We start from the raw sequence: 17,969 nt of genomic DNA, 5'->3' as shown, positions 1-17,969 counted from the left end.
CAGGCTTAGGAGGTCAAAAACAGGCACGGTGTGGCTGACTTTCTAGGCCACTGTCTCTATTGCTGGTTTGGCCAAATCTCAAGAGCCAGAAAAGAAAACTGTATACTAACAAAGAACCACAAATGTTAAATTTAGTATACTACAGGAAACTTTCTGGTATCCGGCACGGACGGGACCGACGTGGTGCCAGTTCATGAAAAATTCCGGCTAACTGAATGCTATAGTAAAAGATACGGAGCTGAGAGCTCCGTATAAAGCAACAAACCCAGCTTCAGAACAATCGGCACAAGTTGCAAGAGTCTCTGTAGCTTAGCAACAGCTGCAGCTACACCCTTGCACAGCAACAAATGGGGTAAAAAAAAAAGTTACCTGCACCTACTCCTGAATTTTGCCGGTTAACCGACATTTCTGGTTATTTAGGGGCCGGTTAATCGAAAGTTTCCTGCAGTACACTCACTGATATTTCCATGACTACAACTAGTACAAGTACGGTATGCAAAAACTTTTACACCTAGCCCAATGCAACCATTTCATTTCCCCCCCATCACCACCAACTATTCTGCTTTCTTTCAGTTACTGGCAGGAGATGGGGGAATGTTTTGTTCCAAAAACCTTAAGTCATACACCCACTCCAAACAACACCTCACCTTTTTCCTACTGTAGAGGCCAATGTGCCCTTTGTTCTGGGACGGTTTATTGTTTAAGAGACGAGTTTGGAGGTGGCGCGTTATGGAGATGGAAGTTGGCAATCTTTACGATGGAGAGGATATGGGTCCAAAGGGGCAACAGTGTGATCAATCTTGCTCAGCCTGAGGAGGGTGATGGATTCTGCGCCGAGGTTAGGGAGTTTGCGACTGTGGCTGAAGACCATGAGTCTTCCCAATGTTTACTTATCCAGATTGGCTGCCAGACAAGCAGTCTGACAACACAGACAGCGGAAAGGTTGACACAGGTGGTGGAGAGGTAGAACTGGGTGTCATCAGCATACATGTGGAAGCCGACTATGTCTACAGGTGATATCGACAAGGGGCAGCATGTATATCAGGAAGAGAAGGGGTCAAGGATGGGGCTTTTGGGATTCGAGGTGACTACAGAGATGCTCTGGCTAGACTTGGATAGAGCAGCTCCACTGATCTGTACAGTGGAGAACTATTGGAGGAGGATGATGTGCTGACAATGTCAATGGCTGCAGAAAGGTCAAGGAGGACAAGGAAAGATAATGTGCTATGGTCACAGTCTCACAGAATGTCATTCTTACTTTGTTTAGGGTCGTTTTGGTGATGTTGGGGGGTATGGAAACCTGCTGGCTAAAAACAATAACTGTTACATTCAGAATAAAGAAACGCAGAGATGCCCAACACTGTAGGTTTGCCAAAATTTACTGCAGGGTCTTTTTAAAAAAAAATTTTTAAACCACTTTGCAAAACTGGTAGAGCTCAAACGCAATAATTTTTTTAATTACATGAATAAAATTTCCACCAAACCAACATCGAATGTACTTCAGTGAATCATGGGCTAGGACATTTTTGAATAATGTTCAGAATGCAGACACTTACCTCATTCATTGGAGGAATGGGACTCCAGCAGTTAGTATCAGAGTCATATTTCTCTCCTGAACTTAAAGTCGCTTTGTCTGATTCCTGGCCACCCAGTACAAAGAGGAACCCCTCTATGGGGAGGGGGGGGCGGAGAGAAAGAGGAAAATATTTTATTCAGAATTCTAACCATTATTTTGAAAGAGCATTTTCATAACATTGCCACCCCACTATGATTCTTTGCCTGTGAGGGAGTGGTGGAAATTCAACAGTTCAAGCCACAGGAATCTACAGAAGGCTGCCAGCCAATGTTCCCTTTAACCTGCGTGGCAGTCTGGAGGTTCCGCACAGCCGGCTCACCGGCTTTTAAATGGAAAAACCGCGCATGCGTGGAAATTTGAATGGGCTGCGCAGCCCATTAATGGGGCCGTACACCCAAAAAAAAAATTAGAGGGAAATTTTCTGCCAGCAATATTCCTTTATCAACCTGCTGGAAGGTATACTTGAAATGAAAAGAAGAAAATTACATAAGGGGGGAAAGAGGTGTGGAAATCTATATTGATAGTCTCAAAAAAGTAGAATTCAGATTTCTGTGTAAAGGATTTAGAGGAGAGGTTCTTGTTATTGCTTTAATTTTCTTTAAAGTACCTTTTATACATCTGTATTATCCAAATTGAAAGGCTTGCAGAAGCCCCATCACAAGTGGGAAATTGGTGAAACTGGCCAAAACTACTGATACAGAAGTATCGACATGTTATGTTGACTTACTGGATAAACGTGGTTTGATTGTTGGCAAGAATGCAACAGTAGTTTTAACAGCATGCATCAATGGCCTAGCCAACTTCCAGCCTGTGTAGCAGTTGTTTAGAGCTGCTAACAGTTTCATAAAGTGGTTTCAAGGAGTATCCGGTGGGTGTTCAAATCAACTAATCCAAACTTTACACACTTGTAACAGGTGCTAGATGACAATCTCTGAAAGTGGCTAAAGATTGAGGATTTTTGTGGTCCATGTCAAGGAAAAACACATAGAAACATAGAAGATAGGAGCAGGAGTAGGCCATTCGGCCCCTCGAGCCTGCTCCGCCATTCAATGCGATCATGGCTGATCATCCAAACTCAGTACCCTGTCCCTGCCTTCTCCCCATATCCCTTGATCCCTTTAGCCTTAAGAAATATATCTAACTCTAGCACTACCTTTAAATTATTATAGTTAGCTCATGCAAGAGGATACAAGTAAATACAGTGGTCTGTTATATTTAAATGATGCAAGTCACACCCAATACCACAGGAAGTTTAACAGTCAGTCCATCATTAGCAACCATTAGTCAATCTACATTACAGATTTCTTCTTCAGTTGCATACTTAATTGACTTTAATGTAAATCCATGAAAAATCTCAAGGATTTCAGGCATTTTGTGCATGTACTGTACTTTTATTACCACCTTCAGGTATTATGCATAAAATAATTATGGCACATCACATGGTGGATGTTTTACATAATTCATTCATTAGTGAATGTCCGTAACCAGCGTATGCTGCATCAGATGAGATGCCGTGTTAGACTATCTCTTACAGTAAACTATAAATTAGCCATATTCTTACCTGCTGACAATATTCCATGGTTAATGCGTGGAATACTCATTGGGGCTAATTCTATCCAAAGTTGTCTGTTACGGTCATATAATGGGCACATGCACCGCATCACAGCTGTAGGCTTCCGTGTACTAAAGGATAGTGAAACACTGATCAATTTATGCAGGGACACATGTGCAGTGCGTGGAACACCTCTGTTCAGTCCGCAAGCGTGACCTTGAGCTTCCGGTCGCCTGTCACTTCAATTCTCCGCTCCCAATTTGACCTCGGCCTCCTATACGGTTCCAATGAAGCTCAATGTAAGCTCAGGGAACAGCACCTCATCTTTCGACTAGGCACCTTACAGCCTTCTGGACTCAACATTGAGTTCAACAGTTTCAGACCATAACCTCAGCCCCCATTTTTTCCCCAGACAGCAGGTGCTGATTCTGCTATTTCCATTTACACCTTTCCTAGACCCATCTTTTGTTTCTTTACTTGCCCCATTACCATCCCCTTTTGCCTTGCACCATCATCCCTTTTGTCATTCAATCTCTCCTGCCTTTCACCTTCCCTTCTGTTCTTTCCTCCCCTCTCCTCCCCCTTTCCCTGCCTCTGTACTTGCTTAAAGCCTGTTTTGCCAGTTCTGATGAAAGGTCATTGATCTGAAATGTTAACTCTGTTTCTCTTTCCACAGATGCTGCCTGACCTGCTGAGTATTTCTAGCATTTTATGTTTTTATGCAGGTATTTTTACCATCAGAAATACATTTTTTTTTTTTTTTTTTAAAACACAAAGGCTTGTTAGGACATGGTATGCCTACCAGAGTGTGTGGTGGAAGCAGAATGCATAATAACTTTTAACGGGGAAGTGGATAAATATTTAAAAATTTAAAATTCAACGGGTATGAGGAAAGGGCAGGGAAATAGGATTACGTGGATAACTGTTTCAGAGAGTGGCCACAACACAATGGATCAAATGGCTGTAAAATTCTATGATTCTTTAATTGTTTAGTGTCTGTTCTGCTTTGCTAACTATTTCAAAACAACTCTGCTGTGTCCATTCATTTAGTAATGCATCATTTAATAAAAATATTCTGATTCATTTTCCATTCCCATTCCCCCTTGACTTTGCTCTATGAAACACACTATTCCATGTCTAATATGGTGAGTAGTTAATTTTCTTCCCTGCTTCGGTTTTGCTGCATGCTGGAACAGTTTGCTTTGACTCAATTTTCTCTCTCAACATTGGGGAACTGGACTTCAACTGGAAATTGACTCCATGGTATTTCACAGCCTCAGGTCCATGCCCTACCATCTGTGGTGCCCTGCTCTGTGCCACTCCTACTCCAGCTTACCACAATTTATTCTTATCAAATTTATAACAACTACATTTAAACAAATGAAATTCTTTGCCAATGGCAAGACTATGGGGAGGGGGGGAAAAAAAAACAGGTTTGAGAATTATTATACAAATAAAAAGGTTCTGCTTTACCACAACAGAGACAGTTAATTGGGGCCCACTGGGCTGGACTCACCTCCTTTCCTCTCCGCCCACTGTCACTATACATTCAGAATATCCTCGAGGTTTGAAGGTAGCCAGCTGAGCCTCTCCTTCTCTCTGGCTGAGAGGAATGTTGGTACACTCTTTGACAATTTCTCGTACCACAGGTTCATTCAACATTTGCTCTCTCAGATAACTAGGATCCAGGCCATTTACCCAAACCACAGACATCACGTCTTTCATGTGAACCTAAAATAATTAAATATTTAATGATGAAAAAATGTAATGTGTTATATATCTGCAGCTTTCCAATTTCTAATAATCAACCCCTCATTTTCCTGTGGAAATGTTAGTTCAGTAAAATACAAACAGGGCATCAACTAGCCATGAACCTTGTAATCAACAACTTTGAAGGAACAATATTTCTAAAATAGTGTACACAGCAAATTTTGACTTCGGAACAATCACCAAGCAGAACATTATGAGAGAATATTTCAACAAAGTCTGGAAAAAAGGGAAATACCCCTCGTGAAAATATCTCGAATTTTGGGGGGCGGGGGCAGCTGCGTGTGTAATACATACCAGGCTAAAGATTCAATAGCCCCCGAAAACAGGTGCGGGGATCGCAATGCATGATTAACCCATTCCCTCGCAAAGTAATGCAGGCAGCATGCAAACTTGGTGCTGCCTGCGAATTTAAATGATAGAGGCGTGCAGCCCAGCGCTAAACGCGCTGCTGAGTGACTGCATGCTCAGCAGGGGGCCCAAATTCGTGCGAGGCTAGCATCAATTAAAGCTAGCCTGCACTTCTTAAAGGGGAGGTGCAGTTTGACAAAACCAGGTGCTGGACGTTATTCCAGAAGACAGTTTTTTAAAAATTCGTTCATGGGGATGTGGGCATCGCTGGCAAGGCCAGCACTTACTGCCCATCTGCAATTGCCCTCGAGAAGGTGGTGGTAAGCTGCCTTCTTGAACCGCTGCAGTCCATGTGGAGAGGGTACTCCCATAGAGCTGTTAGGAAGGAAGTTCTAGGATTTTGACCCAGCAACGATGAAGGAACAGCAATATATTTCCAAGTCAGGATGGTGTGTGACTTGGAGGGGAACTTGCAGGTGATGGTGTTCCCATGTGCCTGCTGCTTTTGTCCTTCTAGGTGGTAGAGGTTGTGGGTTTGAGAGGAGCTGTCGAAGGAGCCTTGACAAGTTGCTGCAGTGCATCTTGTAGATGGTACACACTGCAACCACGGTGCGTCGGTGGTGGAGGGAGTGAATGTTTAAGGTGGTGGATGGGGTGCCAATTAAGTAGGCTGCTTTGTCCTGGGTGGTGACAAGCTTCTTGAGTGTTGTTGGAGCTGCATTCATCCAGGCAAGTGGAGAGTATTCGATCACACTCCTGACTTATGCCTTGTAGATGGTGGAAAGGCTTTGGGGAGTCAGGAGGTGAGACACTCGCCGCAGTGTATCCAGCCTCTGACCTGTTCTTGTAGCCACAGTATTTATACTGTGACGAAAGGTCATCGACCTGAAACGTTAACTCTGTTTCTCTCTTCACAGATGTTGCCTGACCTGCTGAGTATCTCCAGCATTTTCTGTTTTAATTTCCGATTTCCAGCAACTGCAGTATTTTGTTTTTGTATTTATATGGCTGGTCCAGTTAAGTTTCCGGTCAATGGTGACCCCCCAGGATGTTGATGGTGGGGGTTTTGGCAATGGTAAGGTCGTTGAATGTCATGGGGCGGTGGTTAGACTCTCTCTTGTTGGAGATAGTCATTGCCTGGCATTTGGGTGGCACGAATGTTACTTGCCACTTATCAGCCCAAGCCTGAATGCCATCCTGGTCTTGCTGCATGTGGGCATGGACTGCTTCATTATCTGAGGAGTTGCAAATGGAACTGAACACTGTGCAATCATCAGCAAACATCCCCACTTCTGACCTCATGATGGGGGTAAGGTCACTGATGAAGCAGCTGAAGATGGTTGGGCCTAGGGCAATGCCCCGAGCGACGCCTGCTGTAATGTCCCGCGACTGAGATGATTGGCCTCCAACAACCACAACCATCTTCCTTTGTGCTAGACATGACTCTACCCACTGGAGAGATTTCCCCCCCGATTCCCACGGACTTCAATTTTACTAGGGTTCCTTGATGCCACACTCGTCAAATGCTGTCTTGACCAGTTTCAACTCAGAAACATTCAGCAATGGCACAACAGGCCAGAGAGAGAGGGCTCCAAGGTTCTTAGATGCAGCACTGGTAGCCTTAAGGAGGTGGAGAAGAGGAGAGAGCAATGCTGTCTCCAAGCTGCGCAGTAATGGGAAAGGTCCCGCGCAGGGCGCTCGCCAGCCTTTCCACTAAGTACCGTGGATGTGCAGAAATTTAAAGGCACCGCGCAATAAAAGAAACAGGCTGCGCAGATCAAAGCGCAGCTTACAGGGAACATTGGGAGAGAAACAGAACATAGAAGATAGGAGCAGGAGTAGGCCATTCGGCCTCTCGAGCCTGCTCCGCCATTCAATGAGATCATGGCTGATCATCCAAATTCAGTACCCTGTCCCTGCCTTCTCCCCATATCCCTTGATCCCTTTAGCCTTAAGAAATATATCCAACACCTTCTTGAATATATTTAATGAATTGGCCTCTACAGCCTTCTGTGGTAGAGAATTCCACAGGTTCACCACTCTCTGGGTGAAGAAATTCCTTCTCATCTCTGTCCTAAATGGCTTACCCCTTATCCTTAGACTGTGACCCCTGGTTCTGGACTCCCCGGCCATCGGGAACATCCTTCCTGCATCTAGTCTGTCTAGTCCTGTTAGAATTTTATAAGTTTCAATGAGATCCCCTCTCATTCTTCTAAACTCCAGCGAGTACAAGCCCAATCGACCCAATCTCTCCTCATACGTCATTCCTGCTATCCCAGGTATCAGCCTGGTGAATCTTTGCTGCACTCCCTCCATGGCAAGAACATCCTTCCTCAGATAAGGCGACCAAAACTGCACACAATACTCAAGATGTGGTCTCACCAAGGCCCTGTACAACTGTAGCAAGACATCCTTGTTCCTGTACTCAAACCCTCTCGCTACGAAGGCCAACATACCATTTGCCTTCTTAACTGCCTGCTGCACCTGCATGCTTACCTTCAGCAACTGGTGCACAAGGACACCCAGGTCTCGTTGCACTTCTTCTCCCAATCTATTGCCATTCAGATAATAATCTGCCTTCCTGTTATTGACACCAAAGTGGATAACCTCGCATTTATCCACATTATATTGCATCTGCCATGCTTCTGCCCAATCACCCAACCTGTCCAAATCATACTGGAGTTTCTCGGCATCCTCCTCGCAGCACACACGTCCACCCAGCTTTGTGTCATCTGCAAACTTGGAGATATTACATCTAGTTCCCTCGTCTAGATCATTAATATATATTGTGAATAGCTGGGGTCCTAGCACCGATCCCTGCGGTACCCCACTAGTCACTGCCTGCCACTCGGAAAATGATCCGTTTATTCCAACTCTTTGCTTTCTGTCTGCCCACCAGTTCTCTATCCAAGTCAATACCTTGCCCCCAATCCCATGTGCCTTAACTTTACACGCTAATCTCTTATGCGGGACCTTATCGAAAGCCTTCTGAAAGTCCAAATACACCACATCCACTGGTTCTCCTTTATCTATTTTACCAGTTACATCCTCAAAAAATTCCAATAGATTAGTCAAGCACGATTTACCTTTTGTAAATCCATATTGACTTTGTCCGATCCTGTCACTGTTTTCCAAGTGCTCTGCTATTACATCTTTTATAACAGACTCTAGCATTTTCCCCACTACCGATGTCAGGCTTACCGGTCTATAATTCCCTGTTTTCTTTCTTCCACCTTTTTTGAATAGTGGGGTAACATTAGCTACCCTCCAATCGATGGGTACTGTTCTAGAGTCTCTAGAATTTTGGAAGATGACCAGCAATGGATCTCCTATTTCTAGGGCCACTTCCTTAAGTGCCCTAGGATGTAGATTATCAGGCCCTGGGGATTTATCGGCCTTCAATCCCATCAATTTCCCTAACACCATTTCCCTACAAATACTGATTTCTTTCAGTTCCTCCCTCTCATTAGACCCTATGTTCCCCGACATCTCTGGGAGGTTATTTGTGTCCTCCTTTGTGAAGTCAGAACCAAAGTATGTATTTAATTGGCCTGCCATTTTTGTTCCCCATTATAAATTCCCTTGATTCTGACTGCAAGGGACCTACGCTTGACTTCACCAATCTTTTTCTCTTATGCTATCCCTAATTTCCCTTGTTAGCCACGGTTGAGTCACCTTTTTTGTTTTATTTTTATGCCAAACTGGGATGAACAAATTCTGTAGTTCATCCATGCGATCTTTGAATGTTTGCCATTGCCTATCCACCGTCAACCCTTTGAGTGCCATTCCCCAATCAATCCTACCCAACTCGCGCCTCATACCATCGTAGTTTCCTTTATTTAAATTCAGGACCCTAGTCTCTGAGTCAACTACTTCACTCTCCATCTTAATGAAGAATTCTATCATATTATGATCGCTCCGACCCAAGGGGCCTCGCACAACAAGATTGCTAATTAATCCTTTCTCATCACATAATACCCAGTCTAAGATGGCCTGATCTCTAGTTGGTTCCTCAACATATTGGTCCAGGCCTACCTTTCCTGAATATTGAATACCCCTGGATGTTGAGTTCCCAGCCTTGGTCACCCTGGAGCCTGGTGTCCTGTTTATACAGGGGGCCAGGAGACCCTCCAGACAGACACTGTGAAGGCAGTGGGAGCAAATAGCCACGGAGGTCAATGCCATGATGACCTGGATGCAGTGCTGGAAGAAGTTCAATGACCTCACACGTGTGGGCAAGGTCAGTGAATGCATCTTCAAATGCTATATCCCACAAACTGCACCACTAGCCTCACACACTGCTCAATTCACCACACCCACATTACTCACCTACCAATAATCTCTTATCAATCACGTCTCATAGCTCACATCCGTATGCTCCATCTCACCCTCAGACACGTACCAGTGCTGCAAGCTTCATACCACATCTCACATCTTGAACACACTGCCAGCTATTCAACCGTAACAGCCACATCAGCCAAACACATTGGACCACATTCACTGACACACTTCCCTTTCTCTTGCAGGACAGGTGGCACACAACCATAGGCAGCGGCAGCTAATCGGAGGGGGCCAGGTGCGCCACCATATCCTGACCCTGCTCGAGGAGATGGTGCTCAGTATAATTGGAGTGGCTGTGACTAAGGCTGTGGCCAGCAGCGGTGTTGAAAACATTGAACACGATGGTACGCTCATAACTAATCCTCCTCCTCCCATCCCACAATCTCGTGACTTACAAGCTGCAGATGGTGTAAGCATGCAGCTCTTGCTTCCTCCACCTCCACCCCCCTCACCCTCCCACCACTACCCATGTGCCTTTCAGAGACCCAAGAAATCCATTCTGGCCAGGCAGTGGTGGAAAAGGAGAGTGATGAAGAAGAAACAAACACAATCACTCAATCTGACAGTCGCAACCACCAACTCAGATAGTGGCACTGCGCAAACTTGAGGGTAGCTTAGAGGTGGGATCTGCATGGTGAGTCACCGGGCATGAGTGGGCTGCAGCCAGGGCAGGGGGAAAGAGTAGCGCAGTTGCCAGCTCGCCGAAGGGCGAGGTTGCACACGAATTCTGCTGCACAGAACGCAGATGAGAACTTCAATGAGGCAGCCGACAGAACAAAGCTGACAGGTGTGCACAACAAAATGCTTGGTGCATTGGCAGGGCTGCCAGAAAGCCTGAATGCAACGTCAAGGAGCACAGAGGAGTCCAGCTCCAACCTTGCATAGGGCTTTGCGCAGAGCTTGGAGCCCATCCTTTCCAGCATTAGCACACTTGTGGATCCAACCATCATGCAGCGACTGATGGCCTACGTCTCAGCTTCCATTGCAACACAACCAGAAGCCACCCAACGTCCGAGTGCTGCAATGGAAACTCAGACTGGAGTCATGCAAGCTCAGCTTGCTGCCACGCAAGCACAGACTGCTGCCATCATGGCTACGGTTAACAGTGTTGAAAGGGGCTTGCAGGGTGTCGCAGCAGTCCAGCACATTACTAGGATTGCCGAGGCACCGCCCTAGGGGAATGGCAGTGGCTCCGTGGAGGATGAACCTGCTCTCCTCTCTCATGAGGACAGCATTTGTCCTCTCACCACTGCCACTTCACCAGTGCCCTTGCTGTTGCTAGTCAGCTAGCCAGCCCAGACTGCTGCCGTCCATGCCGAGGTGGTGCAGTCCAAAGCTGGGCCTACTAAGCCGAGAGCTGCTCGAGGTCATCTTGCAAAGCCATCTGCTGTCTCCCCCACTGAAAGTCAGCAGCCACTGGGGTAGGACTGCGTAGGAGCAATAGGATAGGCAATGGCACACGGAAGGCAGGCACTAAGGGAATGCACAATGATTAGTTCATTTTTGAATGAAATATTGAAATGGTTTGATTCAAAAATTCCCTTCTGGTTGCAGTACATCACCAAGTTGAGATGCGGTGCCCACAAAGCGACATGTGTGCAGTCAATGGCATCAGGGGGAAGCCTGCTATCCTGACGAAACAGCGTGCTCGTTCCGCCTGCTTCTCTCTGACAAGACAGAATGAAATGTATTCAGCTCTCTTTGCATACAGAGCCTCACTCACCTCCCTTATACAGGACTGGATGGCAAACTAGATGTTACAGATTGCTTGGAAGGAGCCTGACACAAAGAAGTTCAAGGCCACGGACACCTTTCAGCCACTGGCAATGCCGTCCTCACCCTGGACTGAAGCTGCAGGTCTGCCTGCAGCAGGTGGCAGATTTCAGTGAGCACCTCCTCTGTAAAACGGAGATGACGCACACACTGTTCGTGGCCGAGGTTGAGATAGGAGAATTGTTCCATGAAGACTCTGGGTGATTATGGCCTCCTGCTGAGAGCCATTCTTCTCCTCCCTCTTCTAGCAGCTTGTCCTGCTCTGTGTCACCTCTGCTCATTCTCCCTGTCATGCTGCAGGCCAAGGTGGATACAAACTCCTGCACCCATGTCTGCGAACAACTGGTTTGAACAGACCCCTTGGAAGTCAGTACCAAGTCCTTAAGCACATGCCTACCATCCTTGTAGACTTTAGGCAGTGGCAAAGAAGTCTAGAAAGCACCAGACACTTCTACAAACTCAGCAACAGCTAGTAGAAATCAATCAGCAACTAACCTGTAAGTAGGTGATGATCCCTTTAAAGAGCACTGGTGGGGGATTGGGGGGGGGGGGGGGGGCGGTCCTTCCTGCTGCTGAACACATGTTCAGCTGTTGGAGGTTAACAGAGGGCGTTAGTTCCAGCGCTAAGGTTGAAAATGGCAGTGCTGGCATCAAATCAGCATTACTGACGTCATAATCTGCGTATCCTGCATACTTCTGGCGCACGCTCCCAGCACAGACGCTAATGCCCTCACCAAAATGGCGTACGGCACGTCCCGCACCAGAAGTGTGCGTGTGCTGCTCAGACGCTATTTTTGACCCAAAAGCAGCACCCGTAGCACCCAAACAATGGGCAACGCGTAACCGAATTTTTAGCCCACCCTGTTTAAGTATCTCCAATTCAAGCTACTAATACAATTTATACCCACTGCAGGATTTTTATCTGACCAATATAAAGTGCACACACACTTCCTGTAGGGAGACATCACATATATCTAAGCCCAGAGAGTTTAGGTGCAGATTGACAGAAAAAAGATTTAGGGACCCCATCAGGACATTGGCTTGCAGGGTTTTCTGGAGCCAGGCGGAAAGAATCCCAGCCTCAAGTGACAGGTCTACAACTTCAGGTTCCATTAATGACCCAGGCTGTCTATTCCCCAAGCTAAATTTGTTGCACATAGTAATCTAGCCATTTTGGGCCGAAAGATGGGTCCAGCTTGTTCCGTAGTTTGAACTGGAGACTATTCAACATGGTGATGAGTCTCTTTAGGTGTTCGGAAAACCTGAACAGTGCCCTGGAGTAGCGTGTACCTGCCTGCCTCATGTATCGGATTATTAAATCTTCCACAGAGGGTTGACTTGATTCCAACAGTTCTTTGCTGGATGCGTCATCTTGGAGCCACCTCGATCCCAAAGTGACCCCGCCTATCCTGGTTCGAAGAGGAACTGTCACTAGTTGGTCATTGGACACCTAACAAGCACAGGTTTGAACTTTTCTAGGTGGTCAGCAAGTACTAGGAGCACTTCACAATATATCTACAAAGAAACACTCTGGATTACATTTTAAATCTTTTTCATTCAATTTTGAAAAAGAAACCGGTTCAGCTGGAAAAGTGTACATTCCAACTACTTCCAGAAACTAATAAGTTACCAATCAGTCTGGCGTGACATAATAATTTAGAAAAAAACAGAATAGAAATTCATTAATGATGTACAGAAAGTTGGATGTACAGGTGTGTGGTTGTCAGCGGAGAACAATATAAAGTATCTTCTAAGCTGTATAGCTCACCGATTATGTGCAGGCTCATTTATAAAGAAAAAAAGGCCACTTGAACAAGGTAACCGAGGCAGCCACAGCCTACAGCAAGATATATCCTAGTATGAGTCGCCACCTTCAGTGCAGGAGAGGCAACAGCAGAAAACTGGAGATTAAAAAAACTACAGCATAAACTAGGCATTATCTGTTAGATATCTTTGCTGAGATCATCTAACAGACTAGAAATGAATTTTCAACCCAAGCATCATCGTGTTAATGTGAAATTCATGGCTCATAGTTACAATATAACTGTGCCTATGTCACTGAATCCCTTTTAGAATCTAGACTGGAGGAAAATTAATCCTTTGTATACAACATTGAAGTTTTACATCAGTATTTGGCTTTTGAATTGAAACATACACGTATACGTTGCTTGTGTAAAGATGCAAAACTGGGTATTAAAAAACAGAATTAAGGAAATATATAGAACACTAACGTTTTTTACATTTTGAACAACTATGCCCTCTTTCAGTACTAAGAATTAGAGTACAAAATTCAAACAAGTCATTGTATTTTTGGCATCTAGTATCAGTTCCGTAATGCTGGTTAGAAAAATTTCTTATTGCTAATATATTTATTTGTATTACCATCTCTAAATGAACAGGTTACTTGAAGTAATCTTAGTTTTATTATGTAGATGTTGTTAGTTGAATAGTCAGTATAAGTGTCACAGAGCTACCAAGAGCTTGTCTGGAGGTACCTAAACAAAAACAATCAAGAAGCTGGTGTGCTGTTGAGTGATAGGATGTTGATGCTTCTTCACAATTCTTCCATTTCTGTACTAAATTCCTATTTGCTATGATTGAGTTTGGGGGGGGGGGGGTAGAAGAGGGAGAGGAGAGTTAGAAGAGTTGCAGGAGGTTCAAAATTGGCAGAAGTGTGAGAACTGGTCACCAGACTATTCGCTGCTCCACTCAGGTAGATTGGTGGGCGAGCGGCGAGGGGGAGTGGTGGGCGAGCGGCGAGGGGGAGTGGTGGGCGAGCGGGAGTGGTGGGCGAGCGGCGAGGGGGAGTGGTGGGCGAGCGGCGAGGGGGAGTGGTGGGCGAGCGGCGAGGGGGAGTGGTGGGCGAGCGGCGAGGGGGAGTGGTGGGCGAGCGGCGAGGGGGAGTGGTGGGCGAGCGGCGAGGGGGAGTGGTGGGCGAGCGGCGAGGGGGAGTGGTGGGCGAGCGGCGAGGGGGAGTGGTGGGCGAGCGGGAGTGGTGGGCGAGCGGGAGTGGTGGGCGAGCGGGAGTGGTGGGCGAGCGGCGAGGGAGAGTGGTGGGCGAGGGAAGAGAATTGAAAAAACTAAGTCTGGCGCAAAAGTTACTTCAGGAATTAATGTTCACATACATTCAATTTTAAATAAAGGTCAAGTGGATGCTGTAAAGCTGAGCTGCTACATTTGTGTTTTTGAAGAAATGCACTATGCAAGAAAAGTTCAGCAGTCATCACTGCTACTGTTGGGCTGTGTTTATTTCCTTACTTACAGCAATAATCTGAATACAACCATCACCTGAATGTTGGTCTTTATTACAAAGGGATTGGAGTATAAGAGTAAAGAAGTCTTACTGCAATTATATAGGGCCTTGGTGAGACCGCACCTGGAGTACTGTGTTCAGTTTTGGTCTCCTTACCCAAGGAAGGATATACTTGTCTTAGAGGGAGTGCAAAGAAGTTTCACTAGGCTAATCCCTGGGATGAGAGATTGTCCTATTAGGAGAGATTGCATAGACGAGGCATATATTCCCTAGAGTTTGGAAGAATGAGGTGTGATCTCATTGAAACATATAAAATTCTCAAAGGGCTTGGCGGGTAGATGCTGGTAGGATGTTTCCCCTGGTTGGGGAGTCTGGAACTAGAGGTCACCGTCTCAGAATAAGGGGTTGGCCATTTAGAACTGAGATGTGGGGAATTTTCATCACTCAGAGGTTTGTGAATCTTTGGAATTCTCTACCCGAGAGGGCTGTGGATGCTCAGTCATTGAGTATATTCAAGACCGAGATCGATAGATTTGTGGATACTAAGGGATATGGGGATAGTGCGGGAAGGTGGAGTTGAGATAGATCATCAGCTATGGTCTTACTGAATGGCGGAGCAGGCTCGAAGGGCCGAATGGCCTACTCCTGCTCCTATTTCTTATGTTCATACATAAAAATGATGAGTATTCAGATGGTTATGAAAGAAAGTAGAATAATGGCTAAATCCACAACTCATGGAACTTGCAGGAGTTAAAAACTACACACAAAAAAACCTCTGCAATACACTTAACGAACCTAATAACTGAACGAATATCTCTATCTCTAGGCTGACACTCCAGTGCAGTACTGAGGGAGTGCTTCATTGTCAGAGGTGCCGTCATTCAGATGAAACGTTAAACCGAGGCACCATCTGTTCTCTCAGGCGGACGTAAAAAATCCCATGGCACTATTTTGAAGAAGAGCAGAGGAGTTATCTCCGGTTCCCTGGTCAATATTTATCCCTCAACCAACATCATTGAAACAGATTATCTGGTCATTATCACATGGCTGTTTGTGGGAGTGTGCTGTGCACAAATTGGCTGCTGCGTTTCCTACATTACAACAGTGACTATACTTCAAAAGTACTTCATTGGCTGTAAAGTGGTTTGGGACATCCTGTGGTCGTGAAAGGCGCTGTAGAAATGCAAGTCTTGCTTTTTTTCCTTTATCTCTTATATAAACGTGGATAACCGAATCTGCATGACCCACTGTGGTGCATGTGAATCCAGGTACTTGGGAGCAACAGGGTAGAAATTCTACATGGTGCTGCTGTTATGTTGCTTGTTTAACACCTCTGGTGTGCTGGCGGGGCAAGGGCAATACTATGCTGCTGTCGCAGGCTGCTATCAGCACAAGAGAGATCACCAAGCTGTCTTCCCGGGTTTTGTTTCTTACTGGCTGTGACACAACCCTAGCCAAGGCAAAGTCTGTATTTCAAACTTAAGTATCATAAATACTCCTGATGCCCACTTCATTCAATTTCTAAGGATTGTTATGAAGTGATTGAAAAACGCTGATGGGACAATCGTTAAAATGGAAACTCATTTGCAATTGGGGAGACTCTACCCTCCCACACTCTGCAATGATGGAAGGCAGTCTAACCACAGATCTCACTCCCATTACTCTTAAAATGTTCCTACAATTCAAGATGTCTTGTTAGATAATCCTAAAAAATTATAATTACTAAATAAAAAGGTCCTATTGTCTTATGTACTATAATTTTGATACCGTATTTTTTTTTAAATTTGCTCTCGGGATGTAGGCAATGCTGGCATGCTGCATTTATTGGCAATCCTGAGCTACCATGGTGGTGGTGGACCTTCTTGAATCGCTGTAGTCCATGTGGGGACAAGCAGGCTGCTGGACTTCTTGGCAAATCCATTTCACCACTGCATCAAAGATGTACCTTTCATTTCCCACATTCAACTTTTCCAGGAAACTTTGTGCTATCCGGCACCGAGCTGTTGCCGTCCCATCAAAACTGCCGGACAAACCAGCGCTAATGTTGAAACATACGGAGATTTTGAGCTCCGTATGTGGCAACAAACCCTGTTGCTTAGCAACAGCTTCTAAACAGTCGGCCGTACCTTGCTAGCGTCTCTGTAGCTTAGCAACAGCTTCAGCAAGACCTTGCAGAGCTTGACTGTTGAGAAAAAAAGCAACGAAAATAAAAAAAAACCTAACGAAACGGCTCCTGACTTTTGCCGGTGGCTCGAGCTTGCCGGACATTTAGCCTCTGGATGACAAAGTTTCCTGTACATCCCAAAACTGCCCCCAACAATGAAATCATGTTTTCCTTTCACACAGACCACTCAACTTACCATTGTAGACTGGAACAGGAATGAAAAGGGCTGGAATAACCCAAAAAAGGTTAAAATCACCACTGCAGAACTAAGAGAACAAAATACGCCAGCCAGATTGATAAATGAAAATACAGTGGCCTCTTGACACAACTATTGCTATTCCACCACTTACTGGTAGCAGCAGCACCAATATGGAGGATACTCTGTGTAGCAGTGGAAGTGTCACAAAAGGAGGTAGTACTGTCAGTTAGCACCATAATGGAGGTAGAAATGTCCAGCAGCAATGATGATGCGACAGAAGTGATGTTTTCAGGCACTGTAATATAGATAGTTACTGCAACATTGAGTAACTTGCTAACTTTCACACATTTGGGTGTTAATACCGTTTTATTTTCTAAACCTTGGTCATTGTCAACTCATATTGCACTGAATGACGTTATATTCTTCCCAGTACAAATATAATTCCAATGACTTCCTGCATATTTAGTTGACAGTGCAAATAAAACTACTACAGGAAACTTTTTTTTAATCTGGCACCGACGGGACCGACGTGGTGCCGGTTCATCAAAAATTCCGGATAACCGAAAGCTATTAGTAAAAGATATGGAGCAGAGCTCCATATAAAGCGACAAACCCTGTTGCTTAGCAACAGATTCAGAACAATGGCCACAAGTTCAAAGCGTCTCTGTAGCTTAGCAACAGCTGCAGCCACACCCTTGCACAGCAACAGATCGAGGAAGGCAAGTAATAAAACTTACCTGAACCTACTCCTGAATTTTGCCGGTTAACCGAGATTTCCGGTTATTTAGGTGCCGGTAAATCGAAAGTTTCCTGTATTTAGGCCTATGGTACACAATCATCCAGATACTTCTCTTCATCATAGATCACAGATGTGAAATTTCCAGTGATCAGTTGGAAGATATTTATCAATAAATCTGAATAATGATCCCACAATTGTTAGTTTTCTTTTGCGAGCACTATTACACAGAGCACAAGGGGTTCTCAGCACAAAAA

At 45.2% G+C, this 17,969-nt stretch overlaps 1 protein-coding gene across 4 annotated transcripts in view; it reads right to left on the bottom strand.

Annotated features, from left to right (window-relative positions):
• The window catches only part of gan (gigaxonin), a 125,233-nt gene that overhangs the window by 80,660 nt on the left and 26,604 nt on the right, over positions 1 to 17,969 (bottom strand). For all 4 annotated transcript variants that reach the window (XR_015078849.1, XM_085991748.1, XM_085991749.1 and 1 more), the window contains exons 4-6: positions 4,645 to 4,859; positions 3,138 to 3,259; positions 1,557 to 1,669 (exon numbers count right to left, since the gene is read on the bottom strand). Coding sequence is in view for 3 of the 4 variants with exons in the window: in XM_085991748.1 (XP_085847874.1) it covers positions 1,557 to 1,669; positions 3,138 to 3,259; positions 4,645 to 4,859 (450 nt within the window). In the remaining variant the exon portion in view is untranslated. The remainder of the gene's footprint in view (positions 1 to 1,556; positions 1,670 to 3,137; positions 3,260 to 4,644; positions 4,860 to 17,969) is intronic.

The sequence above is a fragment of the Somniosus microcephalus genome, chromosome 6, assembly GCF_052327205.1.
Source record: "Somniosus microcephalus isolate GS21.2 chromosome 6, FLI_Smic_1.0, whole genome shotgun sequence".
Taxonomy (NCBI): Eukaryota; Metazoa; Chordata; class Chondrichthyes; order Squaliformes; family Somniosidae; genus Somniosus; species Somniosus microcephalus.
The sequence above is the reverse complement of the archived record's forward strand: the minus strand, read 5'-3'. Positions and strand labels throughout refer to the sequence as shown.